At 53.0% G+C, this 16574-nt stretch overlaps 2 protein-coding genes across 11 annotated transcripts in view; one reads left to right on the top strand and one right to left on the bottom strand.

The window, feature by feature from the left end:
• Positions 1-2214: 2214 nt before the first annotated feature.
• Positions 2215-13859, bottom strand: DEXI (Dexi homolog). The gene is made up of 2 exons (XM_019714072.3): positions 12911-13859; positions 2215-2867 (listed from the first exon to the last, which is right to left on the bottom strand). Exon 1 carries the CDS (start codon positions 13346-13348, stop codon positions 13061-13063), a length of 288 nt encoding a protein of 95 aa, XP_019569631.1. The 5' UTR covers positions 13349-13859; the 3' UTR covers positions 2215-2867; positions 12911-13060.
• Positions 13860-15919: 2060 nt separating this feature from the next.
• Positions 15920-16574, top strand: part of CLEC16A (C-type lectin domain containing 16A) — a 189967-nt gene continuing 189312 nt past the window's right edge. For 7 of the 10 annotated variants that reach the window (XM_074323098.2, XM_074323101.2, XM_074323097.2 and 4 more), the window contains exon 1: positions 15920-16212. In XM_074323098.2, the coding sequence (XP_074179199.1) occupies positions 16133-16212 (80 nt within the window). In that variant the 5' untranslated portion in view covers positions 15920-16132. The remainder of the gene's footprint in view (positions 16213-16574) is intronic. The other 3 variants (XM_074323102.2, XM_074323104.2, XM_074323103.2) reach the window with 3 other exon arrangements.

Here is a 16574-nt window from a genome sequence, read left to right as displayed (position 1 = left end):
TAGGGTCAGCAACACAGACTCTGGAGCTCAACCACTTGGGCTCAATGCCCAGCTCACCACTTGTGCAAACTACTTTTCTGTGCCTCCGTCTTCCTGTATGTAAAATGGGTACAATCATAGTACCGCCTTCATCATGGGGTTATGGGAGTGTCAAGAGAACAAGAGCAGCACACAGCTCAATCCTGTTATTACATGCGGATTGTTTCGCTGTTGCCTCTCTGCCTGGAATGTTCTTCCCAGCTCTTCACATGGCCAACTTCTTCTCATCCTTCAGGACTCAGTTTAAAGGACAGCCCCTCAGGAAGGTATGCCAAACCACTCCGTTAAACACAGACACCCCCCACCCCGACCCCCACACTCCAACCTCGTCACTGGTTTGTCTTTTTCACATTTATTTGTTGTGTTGTCTGCTCTTATCCTAGGGTGTGAGCACAAAGGACTTGCCCTGTGCTCCCAGGAAGGTGCCAGCACATAGTAAGTGCTCAATAAACATTTATGGAATGAATGAATAAGCCTCACCACCTTTGTTTTATTCATTCCACAAATATGAGGTCTGACAATTAAGCTCGCAAACTCATCCTAGAAAAAGTGCTGCATACCTCATTGCTGAATATCACTATGGTCACCTTTGAAGTACTCCCCTTGGGAAGCTATGCACCGACACCAGCGCCTAGTCCAGCCTTCCAAGCAATTTTGGAACTCTTTCTCTGGAATGGCCATGAAAGCTGTCATCGTATTACCCTTGATGTCCTGAATGTCATCAAAATGTCTCCCTTTCAATATTTCCTTTATCTTCAGGTAAAGAAAGAAGTCACTGGGGGCCAGATCAGGTGAGTAGGGAGGGTGTTCCAATAGTTATTTGTTTACTGGCTAAAAACTCCCTCACCGACAGCGCCATGTGAGCTGGTGCATTGTCGTAATGCAAGAGCCATGAACTGTTGGCGAAAAGTTCAGATCATCTAACTTTTTCGTGCAGCCTTTTCAGCACTTCCAAATAGTAAACTTGGTTCACTGTTTGTCCAGTTGGTACAAATTCATAATGAATAATCCCTCTGATATCAAAAAAGGTTAGCAACATTGTTGCAACAAGTTTGCAAACTTAATTATCAGACCTCATTATGTACTGACTACATGGGGATGATGAGTAAGACGCTCTAGTAAGTCTTGCATTTTAGTAAAATTTTAAAAATCTCCAGGCAGGGCTGTCGGGTATGGTTGGGCAGTCTGTGCACTGCAAAAAAACACCTGGACCAGGAGGTAAATCGGGGTGGCAACCCCGTCTGGGCTCTGTTTGCCGAGCTGTGAGTCCTGGTGTGAAGGTGTCACAGACCAGAGGGGCACCTGTTATTAACACAAAGTCATGTCATGAGGTGGGTAAATTACTGTCTCCGTTACACAGAAGGTGTGACTTGCCTAAGGTCACACCCCTACAAAGGAGGCAGTCTAGATGCAACCTCGCCTTTTGACTTCTTTGGAGGGTCTCTCCGTGGGCACAGGCAGTGTGCTGGGATTGCTCCGAGCCCCAATCTGGGCATGTGACATCTGAGTCACTCTGTACGTTGATGGCATGATTCCACATGGATTTCAAATCCATGCATCTTTTAAACCCTCCCTTTCCCCTCAGGGCTCTCCCCGTCTCCCTTCTCGTGCTTACCTTGGGCCTCTCCAAAGTCTTCTGTTCCCATTTCTTAGAAGCCCTTTTTTGAGAATCCCATGAAAACAAGAGGTGCTGTGGCTGTCCTCGAGATCTGCTGGACTGTTAGTCCCCCACATTTTAGTCTCCTCACCTGTAGGATGGAACTAATCTCTGTACCTGGTTTAACATCATGTGCGTGTGAAGGTGCTTTGAAAAGCCGCAGGAGCTCAGCAAACTGGAGAGAATGACGCTATTTTTTTTTCATGCAATTGCATCTAATTTCCCTTATTCATTTGTTCCTTCCCTTTCTCCCTCCCTCATCTTTACTGGCATCTACTATGAGCCCAGCCGGGGGCGGGGAGTACCACATCTCTGAGTTCTCTGGGATGTGGAGCCGATTTCCAGCTTTTCAGGCTTGTGGAAGCTGGGAGTGGGGCTGGTCCAGGCCTCCCACACCAGCCCAGCTTGGGTAGACTCTCCAAACCCAGCTGGATCTCCAACTTGGGAGGCCCCTGAGGTTTTCTGCTTAAAGATTCCTTTCCCCAGTCTCAAAGGAAAAAAGGCAGGGCCCTGAGGGGTTGGAGTTGCATACATTTTTTTAATTGAAAGAGGTCAGCCTCAGAAGTATTGCTTTTACAGGTTTATCGAAGTCAAGTATTCATACCACTCACATTTTCTAAAAATATTTCTGGCCAGAGGAGCGACGTGGCCCTTCCCCGACGCGATGGGTCAGTTCTGACAACTTGATGAACAAGCAGCCTGAATGAGTCAAAAACCTACCCTCAGCCCCCGACGCAGTCCTTGCCTCTTCTCCTTCAGAGCCACTCCCTGAAACAGTCGCTGTATCTAAGACCAGCCGGGCCAAACCCAGCCGGCTCAGGGCTCCACGGGTTATCAGCCGGAGCTGCCTGTCTCTCGTGTGTGTGTCCGCGGTTTGAAGTGTCCTCTTGAAGGTTAAGTGGGGGAAGCAGGTGCAGTCGGGGGTGAAGAGCGGGGAGGCAGACTCTGGCTGGGTTCCTGTAAACTCCATCGCGAAAGGTCAAAAGCCAAAGCAAGGCCATGTGTATGAGCTGCAGGCGGGTGAGGTCTTCGGATGCCCCCACCTTCTCCTTTTGGGGAGGGAGACAAATGCCTTCCTGACCTTGGCACTCAGTCTCAACTTCTCCATCCCACTGTCCTGGGTCTGGACGGGAATCTCTCTGTTGGCACGGTGCTTTCGAGGGGAGCAGGCCTAAGAAGAGGAAAAACAGGGCGTTACAACATGAAAGCCCCACCTGCCACCCATTCACCGAGGAGCTGGACCCATCCACCAGGCCTCAGGAGGCTCAGGGTGGGCCAGGAAGTCTCTCCATCCCTCACCTTCAGGGAACCACCAGAAGCCCCAGACTCAGGCTGGAGCTGTTTTCTGATAATTTTTATTAAAAACTCTTTTTAATGAGTTTGCTTGCTTTCTAAGGACCTTGGGCTGGAGAACTGGCGCAGTTTTACATAGAAAAGAAGCGCTGTCCATCATTGGAAGGAGGGCAGCAGGCCCATTTAGGAGTCACCCAGTGTCTGCCGGCTGACTTGAGCTCCAGAGTAGGTGAGCCAGCTCTGCATAGTGGGCAGGGCTTGGCAGCACCTCCTACCTTGCCCGGAAAATGCCTTTGCCGCCTATAGCTACTCAGCAGCCCCACTTGGCTTGTCATCCAGGACACAGCATCATGCCCCTTGCTTGGTGCCACGAAGTCCCGATTCCCTTATCTCTGTGTCTAGCTGGATGTCAGTGTGTCTGCAGCATCTGAGACTCCCAGGCCCACCCCACGCCCCACGTCTGAGTCTCATCTTTGGCAGCTCAGATTATTCCTCTTGCAAACGCCATCGAGCATCACATAGAACGTCTATGTTAAACACCCGACGTGTCTTGGTCATCAGGGTGCTACTGGCATTTGGGGCAGATTCTCTGATGGGTGGGTAGGCAGGCTGTTCTGGGCATTGCAGGACATTTAGCAGCATCCCTGGTCCCCGACCACTCAATGCCAGTAGCACTCCCGGGTACGGTGACTAAAGATGTCTTCTCGCTCTATTTCCAAGAACCACCCAAGGGGGCAGAATGCTTCCCCTGAGAACCATGCATCTCTTGCAGGCGGAAGCTGCCAGGAGTTCCTGGGATCACCTCCCAAATAAACACCTTGCACTTGAATCTTTGTCCCAAGGTCTGCTCCCGAGAGAGCACGCCTGAGATGGAGCTTTACACACGGCTTCATCCAACCGTCCTGACAGCCCCAGGAGTTACATGCTACCACGATCCCATTTTGCAGGTGGGGAGGTTAAGTCACTTGCCTGAGGATGCTCACGTCTCCAGGGCTTTGTCCCACTGGAGCCCTCAGACTACAAAACCTCATACGTCCCCTGTGCCAGGGACCCCATGAAGAGTGCAGCCCCTGCCCTTGACACACAATCTAGGGAGCAATTTCAACCCAAGGTAATACACCCGGCAACGGGAGGGTGCACGGGGTGAGTGGAGCTGAGTCTGGGGAAGGCTGTGCACAAAGGGCACACCAGGTAGAGGGTGGGCTGGCCACCAGGGCACAGCAGGTCCTGGAACCTCCTGGAGTTTGGCTCGGTGTCGGGGAAGGGGTAGAAAGCAGGCCAGTGGGAAGATAAGGCTGGAGATGTTAAGAGGCCAAATCGTTCAAGTTTCTTGTGTTCTCTGCCAGATTCATCTCCTCAAGGCCAGCTGGGAACACGTCCATCCACCGCTTGGAGACCTTCCAGCTTCCACCGATGATACAGGTAAGCTGTCATGTCCTTGGGCCCGTCCCACCTCCCGACGACCTGGCAGCCAGAGCTTTGGAGCCCTCGGTGCTCTGGAGAGGTGTTCATGGAGCAGACCTGTTTATTCACTCACCCTTCCCGGGGCTCAGTACAGCCGTCTCCAAGGCGGGGGCTCCTATTTGAGCCCATTTCAGATGAGTGAGGACGGGTGTTAGAGGACACAGAATCACCCCACGGAACAGGAGCTCACGCCCGCCCTGTCCTCGTGACAGCACGGGGTCCCAGATGCATGTGCGTGTCAGTGTGGTGGGAACACCTGCCTCTCACGTACGGATCTCCATCTGAACAGGCTCAGGGCCTTGCCAGCGCCGGCTCCAGCAGGCAGTCAGCAGCTCTCCTGTTTCCGTGCTGTTTACCTGTGTCGTGGAGTCCCCTTCTATTTGTGGCAAGTGACGCGTTTTCCATAGCTGATAGTAACATAAAAGTGCCTCTCTTTCCAGAACGCTAATTTCACTTTAAAAATGGAAAGAACCGGTTTAAAGAAAACAACTACACAAATAATAGGTCAGGCAATAGGACAGTCGAGCAATTAATTGTTGACAGTGTCATGTGAGGTTTGGGAGACCTTGACCTCAGTTGGTCCCACTCCACAGAGAATGAATGGGCCTGGAGAAGGTGGTGACACCTAAGTCACTTAGCAAGTTAAGGGCAGAGATGTGGTCCCAGGTCTCTGTATTCACGGCAAGAGGATGTCCTGTCGTCTGTGCCACCCACTGTGGCTGTTAAAGACCGGTCCCTTGTTCCTGACTTGCCTCAGAACCACCCCCAGGAGGAGAACATTGATCAGGCACTTCATCTCACCTTGTACTAGCTGCTCTAACTCATGGCTTAGCTCATTATCCCTCAGGACAACCCTAGGAAGTGGGGCCAAGGAGGACCACAATTCCTGAATTTCGGATGGGGCTCAGAGAGGTTAAGTATCTGTGCAAGGCCACACAGCTCTAAGGGGCAGAGCCACGATTTGAACTTCTGCAGTCTGACTCCAAAGTCTTAATTCCTCTCAGCATCTTAGGTATCTTTCCTCCAAGGCATCAAAAGCCCCAGCTGAAAAGCATCCTGGGGTTGCAGTTTATAGAATCCAAGGCAGTAGGTTCTCCAATCTTCTAGCGTCATTAGAACATGACAGACAATTCATTAGCCATTGGCGTTTTTCTTTCTTTCTGAAACTGCAACCTTTCATTCCAGACCACTCCCCAAAGCTGGACAGAGGGAGTGGCTGTCTGACTCGTTTCTGTCATTAGAATGACACAGCTGGGCACATGATCCATTTGAAGCAGCAGTGTCCCAGCTCTGTACCTCTGCAGAGAAGGTACCTAGTTAGGGATTTGGCTTAAGTGGGAAAATGGCCCGTGTGTCTGGAGGGAGACTCTGGACATGTTGAAAGGGGATTCGTTCCTGCAGTTCAGAGTTCCACCATCGTCCTCCTCTGGGGCAGCCAGGGCAAGGTCTGGAATCGGCCCGTCTGGGGTCAGTCTGGCTCTGCCCCTGCCTAGCTGTGTGACCTCAGGCAGGTCACCTAATCTCTCTGGGCCTGTTTCCTCATCTGAAAGGAAGACAACAATGCCTACCTTCCCAGACTGTTTGTTGTGGGGATTACGTGAAATTGTGTGGGTGGAATGCCTGCCATACCCATGGGAACCTGCTGGCTCCTCTCCTCGTCCCCACCTGTTCCCAGCTAGAAAACACACCAGTCGGGGAGGCGGGCCTCCTCAATGCTGGAGGCCTTCTGACAGGAGCAGTGCTTTTCCTCCTCCAAAGACCTTGCCCGCTGGAAACCCATGACACATTCCTCTTTTCTCCACATACTAACCAACCAATTCAAGTGGCTACGTCACCACAGACGTCACCCAGGTACTATCTGCGCAGTGTGTCCAGTGTGTCTCCAGGACCGGCTGTGCAGCAGGAGACCCTCCGCCTGGTCTAGCTGCCGAGTGTGGCCAAAGGGGGATGGGAGAGGAGCTGGGCCTGCGTTTCTCGGGTCAAAAGCAAAAAGTAGCAAGTGCCATAGAGGTGGCACTCTGCTCCAGTGTACTCACTGCCTCCTGGGGACGCCTATGACAGAGGACCTCACGGGCAGCCCTGGGAGTGTGGCTGGGAGGCCCAATGGGGCCACCTCATAGCTGGGCATCTGGGCGAGTCACTGAAACTCCCCAAGCCTGTGTCCTCCCACCCCCTGCTTCCTGGGGTGACCTCAGGGGAAGCGATGGAGATATGGGTGAGGCGGCTATTTTTAACCGCCCCACCAAGTCCCCTGCCAGGAAGGAATCCCAGGAATGAACCTTCCCCTTTGGGAGGGAACTGGGACTAGAGCCAGCACCAGCCACCCCCAGGCTTAGGTCCCAGGCTGAGGGCCCAGGGCACCAGATACCATCAGCCCCGGGCTGCCTCAAAGGCTGCCCCCCCACCCACACACACACACACCCTCCTTGCTAAGTGGCTCCCAAGAAGAGCAAGGGAGCCAAGGAAAGGGGGAAGGCTTCCTGCACTGTCTGACCCACCAACAGACGGCTTCATTTACTAAAGGACCAACTCTGTGCGGCCTTCACCACCTCAGCTACTGTGCACAGCCCTTCAGCACGTCCTACTGTTACCCCCAATTTACAGAGGAAACTGGAGGCTGGGGAGGTGAACTCACTTGTCTGAGGTGTTGGTGGAGCTGGGATTTAAACCCAAATCTGTCTGACTGCAAAGCCCCTATGCCAGTTTTAGGGGCACGTGGAAATGCCCCTCCACATAACACTGAGTCACACGTAGTGAGCAAGGGATGCACTGACTGGTCTTTGTGATTACTTCCAGGAGAGTTTCACTTTGGAGCTGGACTATCTTTATCATCTGACAGCTGACAATCTGCCTTTTTAACAAAGAGCAGGCCGGAGGCTCTGCGCCTTTCGCTGGCTTTAGTATTTGGCCAGAAGTTAATGACTTCAGCACTTACTTGTTTTTATCCATGCCAAGTAAAGCCCGTGTTCTCTTTTCAGTGACATAAACATTTTTTAAAACAATTCATGAGAAAGATTTTTTTTAAATGCGGCACTAAAACTAGTAGACTTAACTGCAAACTATAAATTATAAAGGGAGAGATAGTAAGCTGACAGTGGAAAGAACTGGCGACACTGCCTTAACCAAGTGACTAAAGCTAACATCGCCCGCGATGGGACAGAAAGGTATCGTTTATCTTCTGATACTATGCACTCAAAATAACACGCACTCACTTCTCTGTGGTGTTCCTGCCCAAAATTCATCATCTGAGTCTAGTCTCAGGTGTAGGAATCAGACAGAACCAAACTGAGAGGTATTCTACAAAATACCAGAGTTGTACTCCTCAAAAATGTCAATGTCATGAAAGATACAGCGAAGCTGTTCCAGGCTGAACAAGGCACAAGAGACAGGACAAAGCAAAGGATGATCTGGGATTGGACCCTGGGCCTCAACCTCCCACCCCCGTTTTTATTGTGAAAGAACACTGTTGGGACAATTGATGAAATTTGAAGGAAGGCAAATTTGAAGGAAGTAAGACTGGTCCTATGATTTTATCAGTGTTAAATTGGCTGATTTTGAGAATGGTACTGTGGTTAGCGAAGTGAAATATCCTTGGTCTAAGGAAATATCCACTGAAATATTTAGGACTAAAGAAGCATAACGCCTGCAATCGGTTTCCAAATGGTTCAGAAAAATAATTATACACGTATGTATATGAGTATACATCCAGGTACACACACAGAGTGAGCTCCTGTTGTATACACAAGCAAATGTGGCAAAATGTTCCCGGTGCAATTGGTGAATGTGGGTGGAGGGTATATGGGAATTCTCTGTACTCTTCTTACCACGTTTGTATCATTGTAAATTTCAAAATAGTTTTGTTTAAAAAATTCAGAAAAAGGGAGCAAGAGTGCATGAGGCAGGCCTAGCAGAGCTGGGAGTGGTATTCTAAGGACAAGGGTCGGAGCCCCTCCCTGGAGGCCCCTGCACCCCACGCACGCCCAGCATGGGGGTGGGGGAGGCTCAGCTCTCTCACTTGGCTTTGTTCCGCTGGCCCCTCACTCCCCCTTTCTGCGCCTCAGTTTCTTTATTTGTGAGATGGGGCTAGGGATGCCTGTCCCTTTTATGGTGATCTTGGTTCCCCAAAAGCAATCGAAGCTTACAGAAGTCCCGGGGGAAAGTCAGCAGATAAACCAAGAATACGAACGGTCAAGAGGAGGGGAGTCCTGAACTTCTTACTTCACGAAACAGACAGAAGGGCTACGGGTGTCCCTTGGACGAAATCTCCAGTTTGCGTAACTCAGAGCCAAGGGAGTGGGATCTCTGGCATCTCAGCTGTCCTGAGACACATACTGGGGTCTTCTTCTGTCCAAAGGGGCAGCCAGCACCAATGCACCCTGTGGACAGTGCCATTCCAAGTAAGCCTCATGTCAGGACAGAGTTGGAGAATCAGAAGGTCTAGGGGTGCACGTACCTGCCCCTCATAACCATCTCTCACCTGGATGACAGTCACAGCTTCCCACCTGGTCTCCCCTGTCCGCCCAGACCCCTGCCTGGAGTTCTACCAGCTGCCTGGGGGGTCTTCCAGGACCTAAACCTATTGTGCTGTGTCCCCACGGAAGCTTTGGGTTTCCGAGTAGAGCAGTGATGTGCAAAGCCTGCGTGTTCTGCTGGCACAGGCTACAGATGACAAGGAGGGAGCAGGAGCTGCAGTGCCCAGTCAGGAGACTGAAGCCTGGGCAACCCTGTAGTAAGTAAGACCGCTGGGTCTGGTTCCTCCCAGCTCCAAATCTGAGCTTGGCTCTGGCAGCTGCATTCCCCAGTCTCCATTTGCAGTGCAGTGAGGCTCCTCTCCCACAGCCCTCCCTCTGCCAAGAGAGGGCTAGCAGTCACAGGCGGCTTTCATCCGGGACACATCAATCCAGCTGAGCTGCCTCCGCATCGGAACTGCTGGGATGTGAGGACTCTCCCTGCAGCGGCCCTTTCTCCTGGGAAGGAGGGAGCTCCTAATCCCCACTCCCTGCTCCTGGGCAGCACACTGCAGAGCCGGGCTCTCTCCAGGGTTCCAGATCTGGTGGCTTTTGGAGGCCAAAGGGCAGTGGGCAAGGTCTCGGAAGGGTCTGGGCCTGGAAGGCAGAGTGGGAAGTCTGTCCCGAGAGTCCAGACCTGGACCCACGCAGCACCCAGGCAGCCAATCCTCTTATGTTCATCGTGGGATATATTCACACATGGGGGTATGTACAGGTTTATGCATTCTTAAGGGCCCGAGTGTACACACTTCCTATTATATCTACTAACGACAATAGCAGTCACTTATTATACACAGGAAGGTCTACAAGCTTTACATGTATCTCATTTAATCCTCTCGAGGAGGTAGATTTTCATTATCCCCGCTTTATAGAGAGCGATCTGACACACAGGGAGGTACATAGCACGCCCAAGGTCACAGCGAGGATTGGGATTTGAACCCAGGGCATCTGAATCCAGGGTCCTGGACCCTAACGCTGTCTCCTTAATAGGTGCTCAACATGTTTGAGGACCTGAATTATGTGGGTACACACATAAGAGAAAGTGCATACATCTTTTCATCTTGAGATCCACTCCCATCCCCACTGTCTGGCATGCTCCTCACCTTTAGTCAGTGTTTCCTGGATTGGCTTGTATGTAACATGAGACTGTGTCCATGTGCGGATGAGTGAAAAGAGTGCAATTTGACCACTGGTGTTCCTCTGCTCATGGAAGGGGTTATGGAGAGGGGGTGGAGTCAGATCATCTTTAATCTTTCCCAAAGGCTTTTCTCCCTACTGCTAGCCACCCCTCCCCTACCCGGGTCTGGGCTTCCAGGTCCTTGGGACCAAGGCGATCTGGACTTGGATTTGGGAGTGGGGAAGAAGGAACGTTGTGTGTGGCTTCCACCACTTCTCCAGGCAGGAGTATTTCCCACAGCCCCAGGGCTCCCCACCTCCCAGGGTCAGGCCCTGTCACTTTGAAAGCTTTGCAAGGGTGTCCCTGAGACACACGTCCTGTGTTTCTGCTCAAACAGTGTTTGCTGCAAAGTATGGCAAAGCCTTTGGGCTTCAGTGTTTGGTTCAGAGTACGCCAATGTTTTCGCTTGGAAGGGAAAGTGTTTCTGTTGACTCGGTGAAAAGATAAAACAAGACATTCTTCACCAAGTTACGTTGTCTGAAAGTCACGTGCTTGGCTTGGGGACAGGGACTTAACTTAGGATCCCTGGGGTCTAGCACAGGGCCTGGCAGAAGAGCAGGCAGGTCTAACGTTTGCTGAATGACTGAATGAGTGAATATTGAAAGGGCCTAGAATCAGGTGTGGCAGATGATGGATCCCATAGGCTCTACCTTCAGAAGGTGTTCTGTCAGTTCTTCCGTCTCCATTTTCACTAACCTGCCTCATCCAAGCATCCATCACCTCTGGTGACTGAACAGCCCCTAACTGGCTTCCCTGTTTCCACACTTGCCCCTACAGTCCATTCTGCCCACAACCGCCAAAGACGTCTTTGCAAAACGTGAACTGGAATTGTGTCATCCCCTGCCCCAAACCTTCTGATGGCTTTCCACTGCTCATGGCTGTGGCCTCTAGGTCCCGCACAGTCTGGCCCGCTCCCACCCCACTGATCTCTCATGAGGGCCACTCTCCGGCCTCCTTTCAGTTGCTGGAAGAACCAACGTTCTCCCACCTGACGGCTTCGGCTCTAGTGGTTCCCTTTGCCTGGACTGCTTTTCTCCAGGTCTTCATGTCCGGCTCCTTCTATTAATGTAGGGCTCAGCTCTAATGTGTTATCTCCTCAGAAAGGCGTTCTCTGACTCCCCTATCTGAAGCAGCCTATCTCTATTCACTCACTTGACAGACATTCATTGAGCACCTACTAGATAGACATTCATTGAGCACCTACTAGATGCACCTACTTGATAGACATTCACTGAGCACCTACTAGATGCCGGGCGCTATTCTAAGTGCGGAGGAAACTGCAGGGAACACAAAAGGGGATGCCCATGTCCTTACCTGCCTTCACAGCTCTGAAAAGAAATCTGACGATCTTGTTTGGGGACCTGCTCGTGTTTCTCACCAAGTACCTGGGGGCTGGGGATAAGTCTGCCTTATTCACTGTGTTTACCCACCAGGCACAGTGGATGTTCAGTAAACATTTGTTCAATGAAAGAACCGATGGAAGGATGAATGGCAGTCCGGGTAAGTTTGCAGAGCAGCTCAAATGAAGCTTTCTTCAAAGAAATCTCACTGTTAACCCCTCAGTCCTTGGTCCCCAGCACTACTGGCAGTAGGTCCAGCCCCACCCTGGACCACCCTCTGACTATGGTGATCTTGGCGAAGACGGGCAACTGTTCAGTCAGCCTCTTGGAATGAGAGGCATCAATGTCTGTTTTCCTAAAGAAGCCCTTGCCCACTGCCTCAGTTTCCGCTCTCCACGGCCACTCAGGTCCTGGCCTAGCGACACTGCAGCACTGGCCAGCTGAGGGGGTCCAGCCAAAGAGTTCCTGCCTGCCCTGTGCACCCTCACCAGACCCAACAGTCTACCTGCCTCTCCCATCTGGTCCAACTGCTTCTCTTCTTTGCTGTGTGACTCTGGCCAAGTCTGTCTCCTTTCTGGATCTTCATTCCCCTCCCACCAACCCACAAGGTGGGGCTGGACACAGCTTCCTGGTGGCAACCCCCAGGAAGGACTCAGTGCAATGATCCCGTGCTTCCTTCTCCTGCTGGCCCAAGAGCCCCTTGAGGCAAACACTGCACGCAAGGCAACGCCAGCCCCAGCACAACCCCCCAGCTTGCCTGCTCTATCAAGGCGCCTGTGAAACTGGCAGCTCCTGCAGACTGGAGCTGCGGAACTGCCAAGCTGGGGCGCCCTGAAACCTGACTCCAAAAAGCAGCAAACCCAAGGCCAAAGGAAGTACGGGGTTCTTTGCCGGAGGACATTTATCCTCTCATGGCCTCAGCCAGGAGCCTCAGCCCAGAGCCTTTGCTCTGGGTGCCCACCCAGTCCCGAGGGGCCACAGGACAAAAGCAGTCAGTGCCTGGCTCCCTATCTTTTTTGACACTCTAAGTCTTTATCCTTCCAGGACTAGTGAGTCTCCCCAGAAAACCAAGGTCATCATCAAGCCAGGCTGAGGATGGGGGGAGGAGCTGACAGCTCTGCCTCAAATGGGTTTGGGTGCAAAGGCTCTGTCCACAAGCAGTGGCAGTTAGTACCATGGCTAACCCAAAAGCCACTTAGTCCCTGCTCCTCTTCCCCTCTTCAGCAGCTGCCACCTTCACTAGGGGAAGCTTTTCAAACCCAACTAAGGGCCTAAGAGGAGTCCAGTCATCCCTGGCATCCAAAAGGACGGGGAGGAGGTGGATGGAGGAATCAGAAGCCTGGGGGAGAGGCGTGTGTCCGGTTTGGGGATGCCTCCCTCTTCCTCACCAGCGCCCCAACCCGCCCTCATTCCACACAGACAGGGCACTTACAGGCCTCGGGGGCCGGAGAAGGCCTCGTCCTGGAGGTCCCATCCCTGGCCGGACGGTGCCCTCCACCAGCAGCGGCGGCATGATGTGGGCGGCTGGTCCGGGCAGAGGGTTGCGGGTCGTGGTGGGGAGAGTGGGGGACGGAAGCCCAGCCTATTCCAAGTAACCATCGAAGACATCAAGTTCTGAGTCGGCATCGTAGAGTCCCGAGCCGGGGTCGGAGAGCACGCCGAGGTCCACGAGCGCTTGGTCCATGTCCTCGGGCAGGAAGACGAGGCCTACGTTGAGGACGATGTACTCCATGAGGAAGGCGTAGTACAGGATCAGCACATTGACAAAGAACAGGCCCACGTAGAACATAGAGGGCAGCAGCGGCGGCGGCACGTAGGGGACCAGGGGGCCCAGTGCGTCCAGGTGGGCCGCGACCCGGGCGCCGGGCATGCAGGGGGCAGCGAGGGCGGCCGCGGCCCGGCGATCCCCGCGAGCTCAGCCGCCGTGGCGCCCCAGCGGCCGGCGAGGGGGCAGCTCAGCCATCCAGGGGCGCACTGGGGCTCGACCTAGGCGGCCCCGGCGGTGTCCCCCGGGGATGTGCGGCAGCCCCTGTGGACGCGCCCCGGCCCCCGAAACGTGCCTGGCGGGGTCACCGCACCTCCAGATGTGCCCACGCAGCCCTCTCGACCCACCCGGCTGCCAGGCGGGCCCCCCTGGAGTGGACGGCGGCTGCCGGGCTCCTCTGATGAGCCCGGCTCGCAATCACGTGCCCTTGCAGAGCCAGCGGGGACCCCACCGCGGTTCCGCGTCGAGGGCCAGTCCCGGCGGGGTCTCTCCAGCTCAGCCCGGCAGTTCTTGGAGCCCCCTTCGCGCACCCGCAGGCCCAGCGCCCATGGTTGCGACCGCCGCGTCTCTCTGCTGGTAGCTGTCCGAACTCCTCCTACGGAGCGACCCCAAGCTCATTGGTCCACTGCCCCTGCCCGCGCTCATTGGCCCGCTCGACGCCCGCGCTCATTGGCCCCAGCCGTTCGGGGCGGGTACCTATTAGCTCCGCCCCTGAGGTGCTGGCCTCTGAGTTGCTTTCTTGGTTCCGGACTGATCTCAAATCCAATTCGCTCTGCGAATCCCCTCGGAGTAGGGGGAGGGGAGAGAAACCCAGCACAATTCAAACCTAGACGTTCTCTAAGGCGACAAAAGCTGAAGGGAACCGCGAGGTTCCTCGGCACCTTGCTGGACTTGAGTATAGTGCCACACCGCTTTAGGACTCAGTTTACCAGTTGAAAACGGAGGCGGGGTAGGGGAGGGATGGTGAACTTGAACGGTGAAAATCTTGGACTTTCCCGAAGTGCCAATTTTTCATGGTGGGGATGATCAATCAGGACCCCCTTCGTTTCCAAATTCTGGCTGCTAGAAGGTCTGCCTATTGGGGGGGGGGGGGGAGCGTTCTCCATCACAGCATTCAGGAACACCCGAGTAAAGAGATTCCCAGGCGGGTCAGACCTTCTGCCTGTAGGGGTGCTTCCGGTTTCTTTGGAAACCATGTTTAAAAACAATAATAATGCACCTGGTTAAACATTCAACCAAGAAGTGCACAGAAAAGTGAGACTCTCTTCCACTCGCCGATTCCCCTCATTGACAACCCTTGTACGTCCTTGTGGAGACTGAACTTTCCCACCGTACCTTCCAAGCAGTTCAACAAACTCTTTCATCTCAGGTCACACTGAGCTGCTGGGTGCTTTACATGCATTGCTCAGTTGGAGCCAGACAGGGCAGCGTAGTATGTTACCCCTTTTTATAGATGAGGAAACCGAGACCCAGAGAAACGGAAGGATCCTGGAAGCTCCTGGGCCTACCTGTGTTTTGGAGGCCAGAATCTGCCTTTTCCTCCACGACTACTTCTTGTCCCTTTAGACGAATTACAGAGCAAATCATTAACCCTCCACTGGTCTCCATTTCTCCAACTGCAGAAGGTGAAACCAACCTTCATTTATTCATTTACTCTGTTAAACACCTATTATGCATCAAGCCTTGTTTGTGCTAGGCCCTGGGGAGAACATTGGCCCCTGGCCCAATTCTGCTCTGAGCACAGTAAATGGGACACAACAGGCCTTAGATAACTATGAGTTATAGAAATAAATGAATGAAGGAATGAATAAAAGAAAAGTGAATGAATGAATGGAATGAATAAATGAATACCTCCACGGAGCTTTCCACTCTTGATTCAAGAGAGAAATTTAGATACATCTTCTTGGCTTATATAGGAAGTTTAGTGTTTCCATTTTTTTTTTTTTTTTTTTTAATGTGGTAGTTTTGGAATGGCATGGATTTTGGCTGAAGATCAGAGAAATCCTCTAAAAGTACAGGACGTTTACTTTTGGTACACTGTTTTATGTATTTATATATATATGTATATATATATGTATATATATATATATATATATACACACACACATACATATATATATATAAGTTGAAGTGGAAAAAGAAAACGGCTGTGAGGACAAACAAGGCTGTTACCGATTTGATGCAGTTTAGTTTATTGTGGGTTAAAAATAAGGGTGCCTGGGTTTGAACCCTAGCTCTGCCACCTACTAGCTGCATGACATTGGGCAAGTCAACCTGTCTGTGATTCAGCTTCGTTGACAGTAAAGTAAGGATAATAGTCCCCACGTCATATGTGGTTGTTAGAATTAAGTAACTATATATACCTATGTAAGCGCTTAGCACAGAGGCATATGGTATATGCTATGCAATAGCTACTCTTATTCTTATCGTAAAGTTAATAGTTGTTAATACTGCGGCTACTTTTATTCACCCTACTTCACCGATTTCCTTCTCAGGACTCTGCACAGACGTTACCTATTCCCGCCCACCTAGATGGTACTGCGGACGCTCCCCCTCTGGCTCCGCCTTTTCTCCAAGGCCGCAGGCCCGCAGTTGCGTGATGCACACCGGGTCTTGTAGTTGGTTCGCAGAGTCCAGTGGGGGCGGGGGGGGGGGCGGGCCTCGCGGGCGAACTACATTTCCCAGCGTTCCTCGCGGCGGCGGCCGTAAAGCGCGACGGTCGAACGGCCGGTTCCGGCTGAATGTCAGTGCGGAGCTGTGGGCCGGGGAGGAAGGTGGTTGGCGGTCCCTTCACCACCTCCGCGGCTTGTGCTGCCGCCGCGGGCTCCCGGCCACTCGGCCGCTGGGGACATGAGACCGTGAAGCGAGCGACGATCTGGGGCCGCCAACATGTTTGGCCGCTCGCGGAGCTGGGTGGGCGGGGGCCATGGCAAGTCTTCGCGCAACATCCATTCCTTGGACCACCTCAAGTGAGTGTGTTGGGGGCGGAGGCGGGAGGCCGCGGGGCTGGACGCGGGGATGGGGCTCGTAGCCCCGGGCCGGGGGTGCTGGGGGTGCGAGAACGGAGGGGGAGGGCGGAGAGAGGCGCCAGGGAAAGGCTGTTAAGAGGGACAGTTCTGGAGTCAGGGAGTCGGTTCGAACCCTGACCCCGTCGCTCCTCGATGCGTGTGACCTTGGGCAAGTCGCTTAGCTCGCTTCGCAGAGTCTCGGCATCTCCATCTGTGAAGCACGGGGATGAGATTCCAGTTCCCGGACGCAGACTTCGTTCTTACAGCCGCCGGCGGACAGTGGGCACCGAGGTCCCCGGGGTGGTGGTGTTTGGGCTGGACAG

This window comes from Rhinolophus sinicus, chromosome 10 (genome assembly GCF_057876585.1).
Source record: "Rhinolophus sinicus isolate RSI-liver-muscle chromosome 10, RSI-T2T, whole genome shotgun sequence".
NCBI classification, from domain to species: domain Eukaryota; kingdom Metazoa; phylum Chordata; class Mammalia; order Chiroptera; family Rhinolophidae; genus Rhinolophus; species Rhinolophus sinicus.
This window is presented reverse-complemented; position numbering and strand designations above follow the sequence as displayed.